Source organism: Ranitomeya variabilis, chromosome 3 (genome assembly GCF_051348905.1).
Source record: "Ranitomeya variabilis isolate aRanVar5 chromosome 3, aRanVar5.hap1, whole genome shotgun sequence".
Classification (NCBI taxonomy): Eukaryota; Metazoa; Chordata; class Amphibia; order Anura; family Dendrobatidae; genus Ranitomeya; species Ranitomeya variabilis.
Window position 1 is genome coordinate 35,058,750 of NC_135234.1, and position 17,658 is coordinate 35,076,407.

Consider the following 17,658-nt stretch of genomic DNA (forward strand, 5'->3'; position numbering starts at 1 on the left):
TTTTGCAATTATCCTAAGTATTCCTGTAAATGTAAAACTACTCAGCAGCCATCAAAGGAAAAGCGGAACATTTAACTTTCTTTCTCACGGCGTCAAAGGGATTTTTTTTTTTGTCTGCCATCAGTGCTCTATTGTGTAAGCGGCAGGAACCAGCCCGTTATCAACTGCGCTCAGTCCCCTGTATGGAGAAGTCACAGTTGCTTCCGTAAGTAATGTAAAGGTTCTTAACTGTTTCGGCGGGGGATAAGACGTAAAACCACTAAAAGCCCCAATCCCTGTTATAAATTTGCCTTGCTGTGCTCCTTCTGTCTCAGCCATCACTCTACTCTCTGGCTAGGATATAGTCTATAGTCTATAATATATAGGATATATGGTCTATTGTACTTAAAGGGAACGTATTGCGACAATTTTACCAATCAAATTAGTGGTGTGGCTGAAAAGGTTGTAGAAAAAGAACAAACATGATACCTGTCTTGTAGCAATCCGATGTACGAGTGCTGAGAAATCAAGCTTTGAAGCCTCAAGCAAATTAACCAGGAAGTGCATAGGGAGGCGTGTCCATGACCACTAAGCATACTGACACGCCCCCTCAAAGAACTTCTAAGTTAATTTACATGTGGTTTCAAAACTTGATTTCTCAACGCTGGCACATCAGATTGCTACAAGAAAGGTATCATTTTTTTTGTGGTTTTATGACCTATTCAGTCCTATCACTAGTTTAATTAATAAAATTGTTTTGACAGGTTCCCTTTAAGGAGTATTCTGGTTTCAGGAACCTGTTCTGAATTATTTTCTTTATTAATTCCTCAGGATTTCCAACATCTCTCCTTGCTTTCATGATTTGTTTCTTACTTATGAAGATATGGTCAGTTCTCTAGGGAACGTCTCCTTAGGTTACATGCTCCGGGCTCCGCTGTGCGTATGAGCCATAACTCTGTGCAAGAGTCACATTTTTCATTAGAATTGATTATATCGAATACAATTACTAGGTTTGAATTAGTAATCATTAATAACTAAAGCTCTTGCTAAATTGCCAGAATGCAATGCCAGAAATTCAGTCCCCCTGCATTTCAATAGAGGGGGGTCCTGGAGATTCATCCGGCCTATCCCAACAGTCGCCAACATTTCCTCTAAGTTTCTGGTGTGTAATAATCAGCTGCAAAAAACATCAAAAACACTGTTTTCTGATACTCTGCCGAGAGTTGTTTCTACAATATGTATCCACCGGTGGTTACTATGTCAAGAGTTTTTTTGGAATGTCACGAAAATGTTTCTATAATTAAAAATTGGAATCATGAGCCAAATTTTAGCAAAAGGAGGAACAATGCATCATTTGTACTCTGCAATCAATAATCAACTTGCGAAAGTTTAAAGGAATTTTGCTTTGCTAAAAAAAGAAATAAAAAAATGTAATAAATAATTAATAAATTCCAGTATTACATTCTGCCCCCCTCTCTTGGATAGAATTCACAGGAAGCGATCGAAAAATAACGGGGGGCTATTGAAGTGAAGGAATTGAAAGTGATTTTCTCCGTACATCACAGATACAGCGATGGTTAAAGACGTCGCTGCGTCTCGCGCTTGATCTACTATACGGAAGCAGAACGGTCGCTTTGAAGAAAATGAAAATAAAATAGAACTCTTCTTCTACCTGTTTGAGAATCTCGGCCGCGGTTTCGTGCGAGCAATCAAATATCACATAGAATTCCTTGGCTTTCTTCATCTCTTTGAGCAGAGGCCGAGCGTCCTTGTTTCCTGAGGGTAATTGGCGGATTTTTATTTTGATGTTGAATCTTGATGGAGCCTTGATGAGTTCTTGCAGGCGAATTAAACCTGAGGGAGAAAGGAAGACGTGAAATTAGTCGAACGCTAAAACTCCTCTAACCGGATAGTAAAGATCTTCCCGACAGCTCCGTAAAAACTAATTAGAAGCCTTTGTTTAAAAGTAACTTCGAAAAGTTTTTATCTATCCTATCTTTAAAAGGATGCTTGGACGGAATGTGAACGCTGCAACCCATCAGTGACCGATGACTGGTTGAAGTGGTCACCATAAGCCAGAAGAAAAAAAACAGGCGAGGGGCACAATGTCGTCTTCAGAGTCCGGTAGGTGAGTACTGATTTTTTTTTCTCCGCTCTCAGCCCATTTAGAGAGGACATAATAAGAAATCGCTTTCTTTCCTGTAGGCCACAAACCTCATATTTGCTGTAAAGTCTGCCTATCATTTCAGGTGACTTTTCAGAATAAGCTGTGTGTACAGGGGAAATAACAATATTTCTGGCCATTATATTACTTGTATTCTACAGTTTTCCCCCCTGTAAGCGATATCTCTGATTTTCAGTTGTCTCTGGGCTAGTGGGGAAGACTAGCTGATTTTAGGTCTCTCATGCCCAGACATGAGAGACTCTTGCTCTCCTGAATGTGTAGTGCATATACAAAAAAAACAGTTGCTACGTGGAGGACATTATACACCAGTACTGAGCAGTTTAACTATTAATTCATTTATGGGGTGAGATAAATCACTTACTAGAAAGTTGCAGCATGATCTGCCTGTGTCTCTCTCTGCCTGCTTTGTTATTTTGCTCCCAACCTCCCCTCTGTACAGACTTCAATAGGTAGCTGTAACCTGATGTATATTTATTTAACCATTCATTATTTTTATTTATAAACCTTAGTAAATACACAACAAGGTGACCAGTAAAGCGTAACACATTGACTATTATTACATAACATTGTCACCAAAAGTAACTAAAATACAATAAAATAAATTAGAACCTGGAAATGAAATTCAATAATTAAAATTGAAACTGGCTGGAATATGTTATATGTGTAGGTGTCCAGCAAAATGCAACGCGAGGGAAAGGAAGCTCAAACGCTAGGGAAAGGTGGAGTGGAGACCCCGAGGTAGATATAATTGCACCCTGTTTCTTCTACCATCCCTATATTGGTTCCACAAAAGTAGCCGAGCAGGAATCTAAGCCCTGTATATTCCTAGAGCTGGGCCCTAAATAGGGAAGGAGGGATGTGCACTGGTCAGTCCCCACTGTACACTAAAGACAAGACGGGAGACAAACAAGGGGGAAGCAACTTAGCCTGAGCAGACTCAAGAGAGAAAACACTAAACGTCCTCCAATAGAACCAGAGAAAAAGTGAGCCAACTGCTATAACTCCAAGCCATCACAAGGGGAAAATGTGAACATCACCGGCGGCTCACTGAAACAGACTGGGAGTCTATAAACACCCAGGTCCAGGTGAGTCAATTAGAGGAGGGAGGTTGCCACTGGGTCCAGATGTCAGAAGGATTAAGAAGGTGTCTGCAATGCCAAACGCAGAGACCTTCTATAGCCAAATGCAGAGCGTCTGTCTGTAGCATCTGACACATCCGTGCCAGTAGGGGGAAAAAGCAGGTAGAAGGTGTTTACATAGCTGCATGATAAGTCTGTTGAGGAGGCAAGTAACTAGACTTTTTCCATCAATTGTTCAATGGTTAAGGCCGGAGGTAATGATAGCACAATAGCTCTCAGAAGGGGGCAACGTCCCCTTTCCAGATATACTTGTGAGCGTTCTTCCCAAGTGCACCCCCTCTGCCACCTTGGCTGGGAGAGAAGTTTATATGGATGTCTTGATTTTTTTTCTATTTCCAGATATATGAAGTGATGATATGCTTAACTGAGGAAACGAATAAAGGAGTGAGGTATATAGGAAGCATATTTAAAATGTACAACATTTTAGGAAGTATACAAGTTTTAATGATATTTTTTCTACCCAACAAGGACAAGAGGGGTAAGTTGTACGTTTTTAGAAGGGACTTTATACGGTGCTTTCTATTAGGGGTATGGAATTGTTTTAGTAAAGAAGCTCTGGGTTATGACCTGATATATTTTTAATTCATTTATGGGGTGAGATAAAGACTTAATAGAAAGTCACAGCATGATCTGTCTTTATCTCTCTCTGCCTGCTCCTCCTGTTATGATCTGGTGGCCTAGGAGCAGCATGAGACGTACTCTGGAGAAGGTGGTACCTGTACTGACCGCAGACCCTGAACTTAACACCGCAACTAGAAGTAGCCGTGGAATGTATCTAACACTCCCTAGACATCTCGACACAGCCGGAGGACTAAATACCCCTAGAGATAGAAAAGGGAAAACTATCTTGCCTCAGAGAAAATCCACAAAGGATAGACAGCCCCCCACAAATATTGACTGTGAGAGGAGAGGGAAATAACATACGCAGACTGAAATCAGGATTTAGCAAAGGAGGCCGCTCTAGCTAAATAAAAAGGATAGGGCAGAGTACTATGCAGTCAGTATTAAAACACTAGAAAATATCCACCAAAGAAAATACAAAATCTCCACATCTAACTAAAGATATGGAGGGTATATCTGCCTCTCCAGAGATACCAGCTTGGCTGAACAAATCCATATACAGACCAAGCTGGACAAGACAAAACATGGAAAAGAACTGAACAATAGGGCCACAGCATGTGGACTGCAAAAAACCAAGCCAGAACTTATCTTTGTTGAAATGAACAGCAAGCAGGAGAGACCAGGCAGGGATGAGAATCCTCCAGGAACAATGGACAACTGGCACTGACTAAAGGGTCAAGCAAGACTAAATAGCCCAGTCAGAATTGCAAGTGGACACACCTGATGAATGCAGCGATCCAAAGACAGCAGCGCTACCACTTATAACCACCGGAGGGAGCCCAAGAGCAGAATTCACAACAGTACCTCCCCCTTGAGGAGGGGTCACCGAACCCTCACCAGAGCCCCCAGGCCTATCAGGACGAGCCAAATGAAAGGCACGAACCAAATCGTCAGCATGAACATCGGAGGCAACAACCCAAGAATTATCCTCCCGGCCATAACCCTTCCATTTAACAAGATACTGAAGCTTCCGCCTCGAAAAACGAGAATCCAAAATCTTCTCAACCACATACTCCAACTCCCCATCAATCAACACCGGGGCAGGAGGATCAATAGAGGGAACCACGGGCACCACATATTTCCGCAACAAAGATCTATGAAAAACATTATGGATGGAAAAAGAGGCTGGAAGGGCCAAACGAAAAGACACTGTATTGATAATCTCAGAAATCCTATAAGGACCAATAAACCGAGGCTTGAACTTAGGGGAAGAAACCTTCATAGGAACATGACGGGAAGACAACCAGACCAAATCACCAACCCGAAGCCGGGAACCAACACACCGACGACGGTTAGCAAAACGCTGAGCCTCCTCCTGAGACAACACCAAATTGTCCACAACATGAGCCCAAATTTGCTGCAACCTGTCAACCACAGAGTCCACCCCAGGACAATCAGAAGGCTCTGCCCTGAAGAAAAACGAGGATGAAAACCAGAATTACAAAAGAAGGGTGAAACCAAGGTAGCAGAACTAGCCCGATTATTAAGGGCAAACTCGGCCAATGGCAAGAAAGCCACCCAATCATCCTGATCAGCAGACACAAAGCATCTCAAATAAGTTTCCAAAGTCTGATTAGTTCGCTCGGTTTGGCCATTTGTCTGAGGATGAAATGCGGAAGAAAAAGACAAATAAATGCCCAGCCTAGCACAAAAGGCCCGCCAAAACCTAGAAACAAACTGGGAACCTCTATCGGACACAATATTCTCCGGAATGCCATGCAAACGAACCACATGCTGAAAAAACAATGGAACCAAATCAGAAGAGGAAGGCAATTTAGGCAAAGGTACCAAATGAACCATCTTAGAAAACCGGTCACAAACCACCCAGATAACCGACATCCTCTGGGAAACCGGAAGATCAGAAATAAAATCCATAGAAATATGCGTCCAAGGCCTCTCAGGGACCGGCAAAGGCAAAAGCAACGCACTAGCGCGGGAACAACAAGGCTTGGCCCGCGCACAAGTCCCACAGGACTGCACAAAAGAATGCACATCCCGTGATAAAGAAGGCCACCAAAAGGACCTACCAACCAAATCTCTGGTACCAAAAATCCCAGGATGGCCAGCCAACACAGAACAATGAACCTCAGAAATCACTTTACTAGTCCATCTGTCAGGAACAAACAGTTTCCCCACTGGACAGCGGTCAGGTTTATCAGCCTGAAATTCCTGAAGAACCCGTCGTAAATCAGGGGAGATGGCAGAAAGAATCACCCCTTCCTTCAGAATGCCAACCGGCTCAAGGACCCCAGGAGAATCAGGCAAAAAGCTCCTAGAGAGGGCATCAGCCTTAACATTCTTAGAACCCGGAAGATACGAGACCACAAAATCAAAACGGGAGAAAAACAGGGACCATCGGGCCTGTCTAGGATTCAGCCGTTTGGCAGACTCGAGGTAAATCAGATTCTTATGATCGGTCAAGACCACAATATGGTGCTTGGCCCCCTCAAGCCAATGTCGCCACTCCTCAAATGCCCACTTCATAGCCAACAACTCACGATTGCCGACATCATAATTGCGTTCCGCAGGCGAAAACTTTCGAGAAAAGAAGGCACACGGTTTCATCAAGGAACCATCAGAATTCCTCTGAGACAAAACGGCCCCTGCCCCAATCTCAGAAGCGTCAACCTCAACCTGAAATGTAAGAGAAACATCTGGCTGACGCAACACGGGGCAGAAGTAAATTGGCGTTTAAGCTCCTGAAAGGCAGAAACAGCCGCAGAGGACCAATTCGTCACATCAGCGCCTTTCTTCGTCAAATCGGTCAGGGGTTTAACCACACTGGAGAAGTTGGCAATGAAACGGCGATAAAAATTAGCAAAGCCCAAAAATTTCTGAAGGCTCTTCACGGATGTGGGCTGGATCCAATCATGAATGGTCTGAACCTTAACCCGATCCATTTCTATAGATGAGGGAGAAAAAATGAAGCCCAAAAAAGAAACCTTCTGTACTCCAAAGAGACACTTAGACCCCTTTACAAATAAAGCATTATCACGAAGGATCTGAAATACCATCCTGACCTGTTTCACATGAGACTCCCAATCATCGGAAAAAATCAAAATATCGTCCAAATATACAATCATGAATTTATCAAGATAATTCCGAAATATATCATGCATGAAGGACTGAAACACAGATGGAGCATTAGAAAGCCCGAATGGCATCACAAGGTATTCAAAATGGCCTTCGGGCGTATTAAACGCAGTTTTCCATTCGTCACCCTGCTTAATACGAACAATATTATATGCCCCTCGAAGATCAATCGTAGTAAACCAACTAGCCCCCTTAATCCTAGCAAACAAATCAGAAAGCAAAGGCAAAGGGTATTGGAATTTGACCGTGATCTTATTCAAGAGGCGATAATCAATACAGGGTCTCAAGGAGCCATTCTTCTTGGCAACAAAAAAAAACCCTGCTCCCAATGGTGAAGAAGATGGCCGAATATGCCCCTTCTCCAAAGACTCCTTAACATAACTCCGCATGGCGGCATGTTCTGGCACAGACAGGTTGAAAAGTCGGCCCTTAGGGAACTTACAGCCTGGAATCAAGTCAATAGCACAATCAGTCCCTATGCGGTGGAAGGGAACTGGACTTGGGCTCATCAAATACATCCTGGAAATCTGACAAAAACTCAGGAATTTCAGAAGAAGGGGAAGAGGAAATTGACATCAAAGGAACGTCACCATGAACCCCCTGACAACCCCAACTAGTCACAGACATAGATTTCCAATCTAATACCGGATTATGCACCTGTAACCATGGGAAACCCAGCACAATAGCATCATGCAAATTATGCAACACCAGAAAACGACAATCTTCCTGATGGGCTGGCGCCATGCACATGGTCAGCTGTGTCCAAAACTGAGGTTTATTTTTAGCCAACGGTGTAGCATCAATGCCCCTCAAAGGAATAGGACTCTGCAAAGGCTGCAAGGGGAAACCACAATGTCTGGCAAATGCTAAGTCCATTAAGTTTAAAGCGGCACCTGAATCCACAAATGCCATGACAGAAAATGACGATAATGAGCAGATCAGGGTCACAGATAACAGAAATTTAGGTTGTACAGTACTGATGGTAACGGAACTAGCGATTCTCTTGGTACGCTTAGGGCAATCAGAAATAACATGAGCAGAATCGCCGCAGTAAAAACACAACCTATTCTGACGTCTGAATCCTTGTCGTTCAGCTCTAGACACAATCCTATCACACTGCATAGGCTCAGAACTCCGCTCGGAAGACAACGCCATAGTGTGCACAACTCTGCGCTCGCGCAAGCGCCGATCAATCTGAATGGCCAGAGACATAGAATCACTCAGACCAGCAGGCGTGGGGAACCCCACCATAACATCTTTAACGGATTCAGAAAGACCCTTTCTGAAAATTGCCGCCAAGGCATCCTCATTCCATTTAGTCAGCACAGACCATTTTCTAAATTTCTGGCAATACAATTCTGCCGCTTCTTGACCCTGACACAGGGCCAACAAGGTCTTCTCAGCATGATCCACTGAATTAGGTTCATCATACAATAACCCTAGCGCCTGAAAAAAGGTGTCTACATTAAGCAAGGCCGGATTCCCAGATTCCAGGGCAAATGCCCAATCCTGAGGATCACCACGCAGCAGAGAGATGACAATTTTAACCTGCTGTATGGGATCACCAGAGGAACGGGGTTTAAGAGCAAAAAACAGTTTACAGTTATTTTTAAAGCTCAAAAATTTGGACCTGTCTCCAAAAAACAAATCAGGAGTAGGAATTTTAGGCTCCAAAACCGGAGTCTGAACGATATAATCGGAAATACCCTGTACTCTAGCAGCAAGCTGATCCACACGAGCAGCCAATAACTGAACATCCATGCCAGCGCCAAACTCCTGAGCCACCCAGAGGCAAAGAGGGAAGAAAAGACACAACAGACTACAGAGAAAAAAAAAATGGCTCAGCACTTTCCTTCCCTTCTTCTGAGATGCGATTAACTCATTGTTGGCCAGTTGTACTGTTATGATCTGGTGGCCTAGGAGCAGCATGAGACGTACTCTGGAGAAGGTGGTACCTGTACTGACCGCAGACCCTGAACTTAACACCGCAACTAGAAGTAGCCGTGGAATGTACCTAACACTCCCTAGACATCTCGACACAGCCGGAGGACTAAATACCCCTAGAGATAGAAAAGGGAAAACTATCTTGCCTCAGAGAAAATCCACAAAGGATAGACAGCCCCCCACAAATATTGACTGTGAGAGGAGAGGGAAATAACATACGCAGACTGAAATCAGGATTTAGCAAAGGAGGCCGCTCTAGCTAAATAGAAAGGATAGGACAGAGTACTATGCGGTCAGTATTAAAACACTAGAAAATATCCACCACAGAAAATACAAAATCTCCACATCTAACTAAAGATATGGAGGGTATATCTGCCTCTGCAGAGATACCAGCTTGGCTGAACAAATCCATATACAGACCAAGCTGGACAAGACAAAACATGGAAAAGAACTGAACAATAGGGCCACAGCATGTGGACTGCAAAAAACCAAGCCAGAACTTATCTTTGTTGAAATGAACAGCAAGCAGGAGAGACCAGGCAGAGATGTGAATCCTCCAGGAACAATGGACAACTGGCACTGACTAAAGGGTCAAGCAAGACAAAATAGCCCAGTCAGAATTGCAAGTGGACACACCTGATGAATGCAGCGATCCAAAGACAGCAGCGCTATCACTTATAACCACCGGAGGGAGCCCAAGAGCAGAATTCACAACATCCTCCCAAGTTTTCCTCTGCACAGACATCTAATCTGACATTTTTAATTCATTTATGGGGTGAGATAAACACTTACTAGAAAGCTGCAGCATGATCTGTCTGTGTCTCCCTCTGCCTGCTTTTCCACCTGCCTCCTCCCAACCTCCCCTCTTTATGGACTTCCATATGGCATGTGCATTCGGATACCATTTTGATTAATTAATGGGGTAAGATAAATACTTACTAGAAAGCTGCAGCATGCTCTGTCTGTGTCTCCCTCTGCCTGCTTTGTCACCCTCCTCCTCCCAATCTTCCCCCTCTACAGTCATTAACAGGCAGCTGTAATTTGATACCTCAGTGAGCTGACAGTCTGTCTTGTTTCCACTATGATGGATTTTAGCGGTTTTTCAGATTTGAGTTTGGGAAGCGAGAAGAAGAAAAGAAGCGGCTCATAAATGGAGAAAAGAAAAAGAAAATTTCTCCATAAGATAAAATACAAAGTTTATTTTATTAACTTGTTCTATTAACGTTAAAAGTTTGTAAAAATGCTAGTGACCTGTTAAATATACTGTATTTCGGGAGATTTTCACATGTTCTGTTTACAAATACAGAAATCTGGATGGGACTATAAAATGCAGATTTTAAGCAAAAGTATTCCCTCCAGTGCATCTAGCAATATTTTCCCATCTCCAGGCACCAATTTACGCTTCAGCTGGTAGAAAGTACCGACATCAGAATCGCCATGAAATCTATTAACTCGGATTCTGTTGCAGCAGTCGGCATGAAATGATGCACTTTGTGGAAAAGTACTTTTTCATGAATTGATGGCATCAGACATTGGGATAATCTGCCATAGACGGAAAAAAAGTAAAAAGGCAAGTTACATAGCAGGTGTATTTACATAATGCTCGTATTATGCAAATCACAAAAAATATATCTTATGTATGAAAATGATGAGCTTTTATCTCTGTAATTGCCAGAGGAGGACGGATCGCTCCTGAAATTCTGTGCATCTGAAAAAACTCCGATACAAAACATGAGCAGCTACAGCATCCCTAGCCAAAAAGATATACAACAAAATAATTACCCAAACTACCGTTTATAGCGGCAAACTCAAGCACTCTGGATATTTCCATTATTACCTATTATTTTTCATCATCTAGGGCGGTGAAGGGGCTTCAAGTATGGAGAAATGGCGGAAAACAAAAAACAAAAACAGCAATTCTGCAATTTGATTTTTGGGTTTTGATGATTTTGATGACACCAAACGTATGCATTATTTTTCATATTTTCGTAGTTACAAAAATTAGTTATGGCGACTTTCATTAGGACCCCCCCGACTGTCATGGTGATGAGCGCCAGGGTGATTGCACGTGCTGCTACGGCAAAGTTTAGGCAAATTAACGCAACAGAAGTGCCAAACAGTGCACGGGTCATGATATCAAAATACCGGAGTTCAGAGATGACTTATACTGTGTAGACAATAGGATGGAGAAAAGCTCAACCTATATAGGAGCAGATCAATAATGTGGGGGAAAAAACAAGTGTGCACTTTCAAATTCATGTGGGATTGCTGGTGGCTGCCAGATGTGGACATACTGGAAGTATCAAGTATGAAGTCAGTAGATACAGAAAAAGTCTCTGTTTAGCAGTGGTGTGGGCACCAAAACAAGAACTAATGCGGGCACCGGAATGTGGCATATGTACTGGGCGACAGAGTGGGGAGCGTGCGCAGGGCAGCAGAGTGTGGCATGTGCAAAAGGCAGCAGAGTGTGGAGAGTGCGCAAAGCAGCGGAGTGTGGCATGTCCAAACGGCGGAAGAGTGTGGAGCGTGCACAGAGCAGCAGAGTGTGGCATGTGCAAAAGGCAGCAGAGTGTGGAGCGTGCGCAGAGCAGCGGAGTGTGGCATGCCCAAAGGGCGGAAGAGTGTGGAGCGTGCGCAGAGCAACGGAGTGTGGCATGCCCAAAGGGCGGCAGAGTGTGGAGCGTGCGCAGAGCAGCAGAGTGTGGCATTTCCAAAGGGCGGCAGAGTGTGGAGCGTGCGCAGGGCAGCAGAGTGTGGCATGCCCAAAGGGCGGCAGAGTGTGGAGCGTGAGCAGAGCAGCAGAGTGTGGCATGTGCGAAAGGCAGCAGAGTGTGGAGCGTGCGCAGAGCAGCAGAGTGTGGCATGTCCAAAGGGCGGCAGTGTGGAGCGTGCGTAGAGCAGCAGAGTGTGGCATGTCCAAAAGGCGGCAGAGTGTGCAGCGTGCGTAGGGCGACAGAGTGTGGTGTGTGCAAAAGGTGGCAGAGTGTGGAGCGTGCACAGGGTGAAAGGATATGAAACATGCGTAAAGCGCTGAATAGTGAAACACGGGCATGGTAACAAAGTGTGGCTTGTGCTCAGGGTGCCCAAGTGTGATGCATACGCCGAATGACACAGTGCGGTGCATGCACAGGAAGACAGATTTTGGGACATGCGCAAGATGACAGAGTGTAAAGTGTGCGTAGCATGACGGAGTGTGGCACATGCGCTTGATCATCATGACCTAGCCTACAGTTAGGTTAGTTCCACAGAGTTGAAAACAAGTGCTATCCCATGACACATTATCAAGTTAGGCTACACTGACACATTCACACATCATTGTCTATTTTTCATCCATATAAAAGGGACCATTTTGCCTCCCTCTTGTATCCAGGTTCAGGGGTGGACACAGACAGAAGAGGCCCCTGTGCAAGAACAGTATACAGTATGTGACATGTTATGACCCCAATGGCGAGGGTCTCAGAGGAACGTGGAAGTCTGCAGAATACAAAAATCCAGCTCCTAGGGCAGTGGTAACTGGGTTGACCATATATCTACTCCTAACGCCAACACTAGAAGTAGCCGGGGATCATTCCTACGTTGATTCTAGATGACACGCGCCAGCCGGAGAATCTAGCTACCCCTAGTAGAGGAAAACAAAGACCTTTCTTGCCTCCAGAGAAGGGGACCCCAAAGCTGGATAGAAGCCCCCCACAAATAATGACGGTGAGGTAAGAGGAAATGACAAACACAGAAATAAACCAGGTTTAGCACAGAGAGGCCCGCTTACTGATAGCAGAATAAAGAAAGGTAACTTATATGGTCAACAAAAACCTTATCAAAATCCACACTGGAAATTCAAGAACCCCCGAACCGTCTAACGGTCCGGGGGGAGAACACCAGCCCCCTAGAGCTTCCAGCAAAGGTCAGGATATAGATTTGGAACAAGCTGGACAAAAATACAAAACCAAAACAAATAGCAAAAAGCAAAAGGCAGACTTAGCTGATATAACTGGAACCAGGATCAGTAGACAAGAGCACAGCAGACTAGCTCTGATAACTACGTTGCCAGGCATTGAACTGAAGGTCCAGGGAGCTTATATAGCAACACCCCTAACTAACGACCCAGGTGCGGATAAAAGGAATGACAGAAAAACCAGAGTCAAAAAACTAGTAACCACTAGAGGGAGCAAAAAGCAAATTCACAACAGTACCCCCCCCTTAGTGAGGGGTCACCGAACCCTCACCACGACCACCAGGACGATCAGGATGAGCGGCATGAAAGGCACGAACTAAATCGGCCGCATGAACATCAGAGGCGACCACCCAGGAATTATCCTCCTGACCATAGCCCTTCCACTTGACCAGGTACTGAAGCCTCCGCCTGGAGAGGCGAGAATCCAAGATCTTCTCCACCACGTACTCCAACTCGCCCTCAACCAACACCGGAGCAGGAGGCTCAGCAGAAGGAACTACAGGCACAATGTACCGCCGCAACAAGGACCTATGAAATACATTGTGAATAGCAAACGACACAGGAAGATCCAGACGAAAAGATACAGGATTAAGGATTTCCAATATCTTGTAAGGCCCAATAAAACGAGGTTTAAATTTGGGAGAGGAGACCTTCATAGGAACAAAGCGGGAAGAAAGCCATACCAAATCCCCAACGCGTAGTCGGGGACCCACACCGCGGCGGCGGTTGGCAAAGCGCTGAGCCTTCTCCTGTGACAACTTCAAGTTGTCCACCACATGATTCCAGATCTGCTGCAACCTATCCACCACAGAATCCACCCCAGGACAGTCAGAAGGCTCCACATGACCCGAAGAAAAGCGAGGATGGAAACCAGAGTTGCAGAAAAAAGGCGAAACCAAGGTGGCGGAACTAGCCCGATTATTAAGGGCAAACTCAGCCAACGGCAAGAATGTCACCCAATCGTCCTGATCAGCAGAGACAAAACACCTCAAATAAGCCTCCAAAGTCTGATTGGTTCGCTCCGTCTGTCCATTAGTCTGAGGATGGAAAGCAGACGAAAACGACAAATCAATGCCCATCCTACTACAAAAGGATCGCCAGAACCTGGAAACGAACTGGGATCCTCTGTCTGACACAATATTCTCAGGGATGCCGTGCAAACGAACCACGTTCTGGAAAAACACAGGAACCAGATCGGAAGAGGAAGGCAGCTTAGGCAAAGGAACCAAATGGACCATCTTGGAGAAGCGATCACATATCACCCAGATAACGGACATGCCCTGAGATAGCGGAAGATCAGAAATGAAATCCATGGAGATATGTGTCCAAGGTCTCTTCGGGACAGGCAAGGGCAAGAGCAAACCGCTGGCACGAGAACAGCAAGGCTTAGCTCGAGCACAAGTCCCACAGGACTGCACAAATGACCGCACATCCCTTGACAAGGAAGGCCACCAAAAGGACCTGGCCACCAGATCTCTGGTGCCAAAAATTCCCGGGTGACCTGCCAACACCGAGGAATGAACCTCGGAAATGACTCTGCTGGTCCACTTATCCGGGACAAACAGTCTGTCAGGTGGACAAGACTCAGGCCTATCAGCCTGAAATCTCTACAACACACGTCGCAGATCCGGAGAAATAGCTGACAAGATAACTCCATCTTTAAGAATACCAACAGGATCAGCGACTCCAGGAGCATCAGGCACAAAGCTCCTAGAAAGAGCATCGGCCTTCACATTCTTTGAACCTGGTAAATACGAGACAACAAAATCAAAGCGGGAGAAAAACAATGACCAGCGGGCCTGTCTCGGATTAAGGCGTTTAGCAGACTCGAGATACATCAGATTTTTGTGATCAGTCAAGACCACCACACGATGCTTAGCACCCTCGAGCCAATGACGCCACTCCTCAAATGCCCATTTCATGGCCAACAACTCCCGATTGCCCACATCATAATTTCGCTCGGCAGGCGAAAACTTCCTAGAGAAAAAGGCACAAGGTTTCATAACAGAGCAACCAGGGCCTCTCTGCGACAAAACGGCCCCTGCCCCAATCTCCGAAGCATCCACCTCAACCTGAAAGGGAAGTGAGACGTCAGGCTGGCACAAAACAGGCGCCGAAGTAAACCGGCATTTCAACTCCTGGAAAGCCTCCACGGCAGCAGGAGCCCAGTTAGCTACATCGGAGCCCTTCTTGGTCATATCCATCAAAGGTTTCACAATGCTAGAAAAATTAGCGATAAAACGACGGTAGAAGTTAGCGAAGCCCAAGAACTTCTGAAGACTCTTAACTGACGAGGGCTGAGTCCAATCAAGAATAGCTCGGACCTTGACTGGGTCCATCTCCACAGCAGAAGGGGAAAAAATGAACCCCAAAAAGGGAACCTTCTGTACACCAAAGAGACACTTTGAGCCCTTGACAAACAAAGAATTTTCACGCAAAATTTTAAAGACCAACCTGACCTGCTCCACATGCGAATCCCAATTATCAGAAAAAAACAAAATATCATCCAGATAAACAATCAAAAATTTATCCAGATACTTCCGGAAAATGTCATGCATAAAGGACTGAAAAACTGAAGGCGCATTGGAGAGCCCAAAAGGCATCACCAAGTACTCAAAATGACCTTCGGGCGTATTGAATGCGGTTTTCCATTCATCACCTTGCTTAATGCGCACAAGGTTGTACGCACCACGAAGGTCTATCTTGGTGAACCACTTGGCACCCTTAATCCGGGCAAACAAGTCAGACAACAGCGGTAAAGGATACTGAAATTTGACAGTGATCTTATTTAAAAGCCGATAATCAATACAAGGTCTCAAAGATCCGTCCTTTTTTGCCACAAAAAAGAATCCCGCACCAAGAGGGGAAGAAGACGGACGAATATGTCCTTTCTCCAGAGACTCCTTGATATATGAACGCATAGCGGTATGTTCAGGTACCGACAGATTAAACAGTCTTCCCTTAGGAAATTTACTGCCTGGGATCAAATCTATAGCACAGTCACAGTCCCTATGAGGAGGCAGTGCACTGGACTCAGACTCACTGAAGACATCCTGATAATCAGACAAATACTCCGGAACTTCCGAAGGCGTAGAAGAAGCAATAGACACAGGCAGGGAATCCCCATGAATACCACGACAGCCCCAACTTGAGACTGACATAGCCTTCCAGTCCAGGACTGGATTATGGGTCTGTAACCATGGCAGCCCTAAAACAACCAAATCATGCATTTTATGTAAAACCAGGAAACGTATCACCTCGCGGTGTTCAGGAGTCATGCACATGGTAACCTGTGTCCAATACTGCGGTTTATTTGCTGCCAATGGTGTAGCATCAATACCCCTAAGAGGAATAGGATTTTCTAATGGTTCAAGAGTAAACCCACAGCGCTTAGCAAATGAGAGATCCATGAGACTCAGGGCAGCACCTGAATCTACAAACGCCATGACAGGATAAGATGACAGTGAGCAAATCAAAGTTACAGACAGAATAAATTTAGGTTGCAAATTACCAACGGTGACAGGACTAACAACCTTAGCTATACGTTTAGAGCATGCTGAGATAACATGTGTAGAATCACCACAGTAGTAGCACAAGCCATTCCGGCGTCTATGAATTTTCCGCTCATTTCTAGTCAGGATTCTATCACATTGCATTAAATCAGGTGTCTGTTCAGACAACACCATGAGGGAATTTGCGGTTTTTCTATCACATTGCACCGAATTAGGTGTCTGTTCAGACAACACCATGAGGGAATTTGCGGTTTTGCGCTCCCGCAACCGCCGGTCAATTTGAATAGCCAGTGCCATAGTATCATTCAGACCTGTGGGAATGGGAAAACCCACCATAACATTCTTAATGGCTTCAGAAAGGCCATTTCTAAAATTAGCGGCCAGTGCACACTCGTTCCAATGTGTCAGCACGGACCATTTCCGAAATTTTTGGCAATACACTTCAGCCTCGTCCTGCCCCTGAGACATAGCCAGCAAGGCCTTTTCTGCCTGAATCTCAAGATTGGGTTCCTCATAAAGTAAACCGAGCGCCAGAAAAAACGCATCAAGATCAGCCAATGCCGGATCTCCTGGCGCCAGCGAAAAAGCCCAATCCTGAGGGTCGCCCCGTAAGAACGAAATAATAATTTTTACTTGCTGAGCAGAATCTCCAGATGAACAGGGTCTCAGGGACAAAAACAATTTACAATTATTCACGAAATTCCTAAACTTAAACCTGTCTCCGGAAAACAGTTCAGGAATCGGTATTTTAGGTTCTGACCTAGGATTTCTGATAACATAGTCTTGTATGTCCTGCACACGAGTAGCCAGCTGGTCCACACTTGTAATCAAGGTCTGGACATTCATGTCTGCAGCAAGCATAGCCACTCTGAGGTAAAGGGGAAGAAGAAAAAAAAAAAACAACTCAGAATCTTCTTTCTTATAATCCCTCTTCTGCAATGCTTTAAACATTTAATACTGGCCTGGCAAACTGTTATGACCCCAATGGCGAGGGTCTCAGAGGAACGTGGAAGTCTGCAGAATACAAAAATCCAGCTCATAGGGCAGTGGTAACTGGGTTGACCATATATCTACTCCTAACGCCAACACTAGAAGTAGCCGGGGATCATTCCTACGTTGATTCTAGATGACACGCGCCAGCCGGAGAATCTAGCTACCCCTAGTAGAGGAAAACAAAGACCTTTCTTGCCTCCAGAGAAGGGGACCCCAAAGCTGGATAGAAGCCCCCCACAA

At 45.0% G+C, this 17,658-nt stretch overlaps 1 protein-coding gene across 7 annotated transcripts in view; it reads right to left on the bottom strand.

Annotated features, from left to right (window-relative positions):
* GRIK1 (glutamate ionotropic receptor kainate type subunit 1) overlaps positions 1-17,658 on the bottom strand; it is a 373,798-nt gene that overhangs the window by 192,463 nt on the left and 163,677 nt on the right. For all 7 annotated transcript variants that reach the window (XM_077293958.1, XM_077293956.1, XM_077293959.1 and 4 more), the window contains exon 4: positions 1,652-1,833. In XM_077293958.1, coding sequence (XP_077150073.1) covers positions 1,652-1,833 — 182 coding nt within the window. The remainder of the gene's footprint in view (positions 1-1,651; positions 1,834-17,658) is intronic.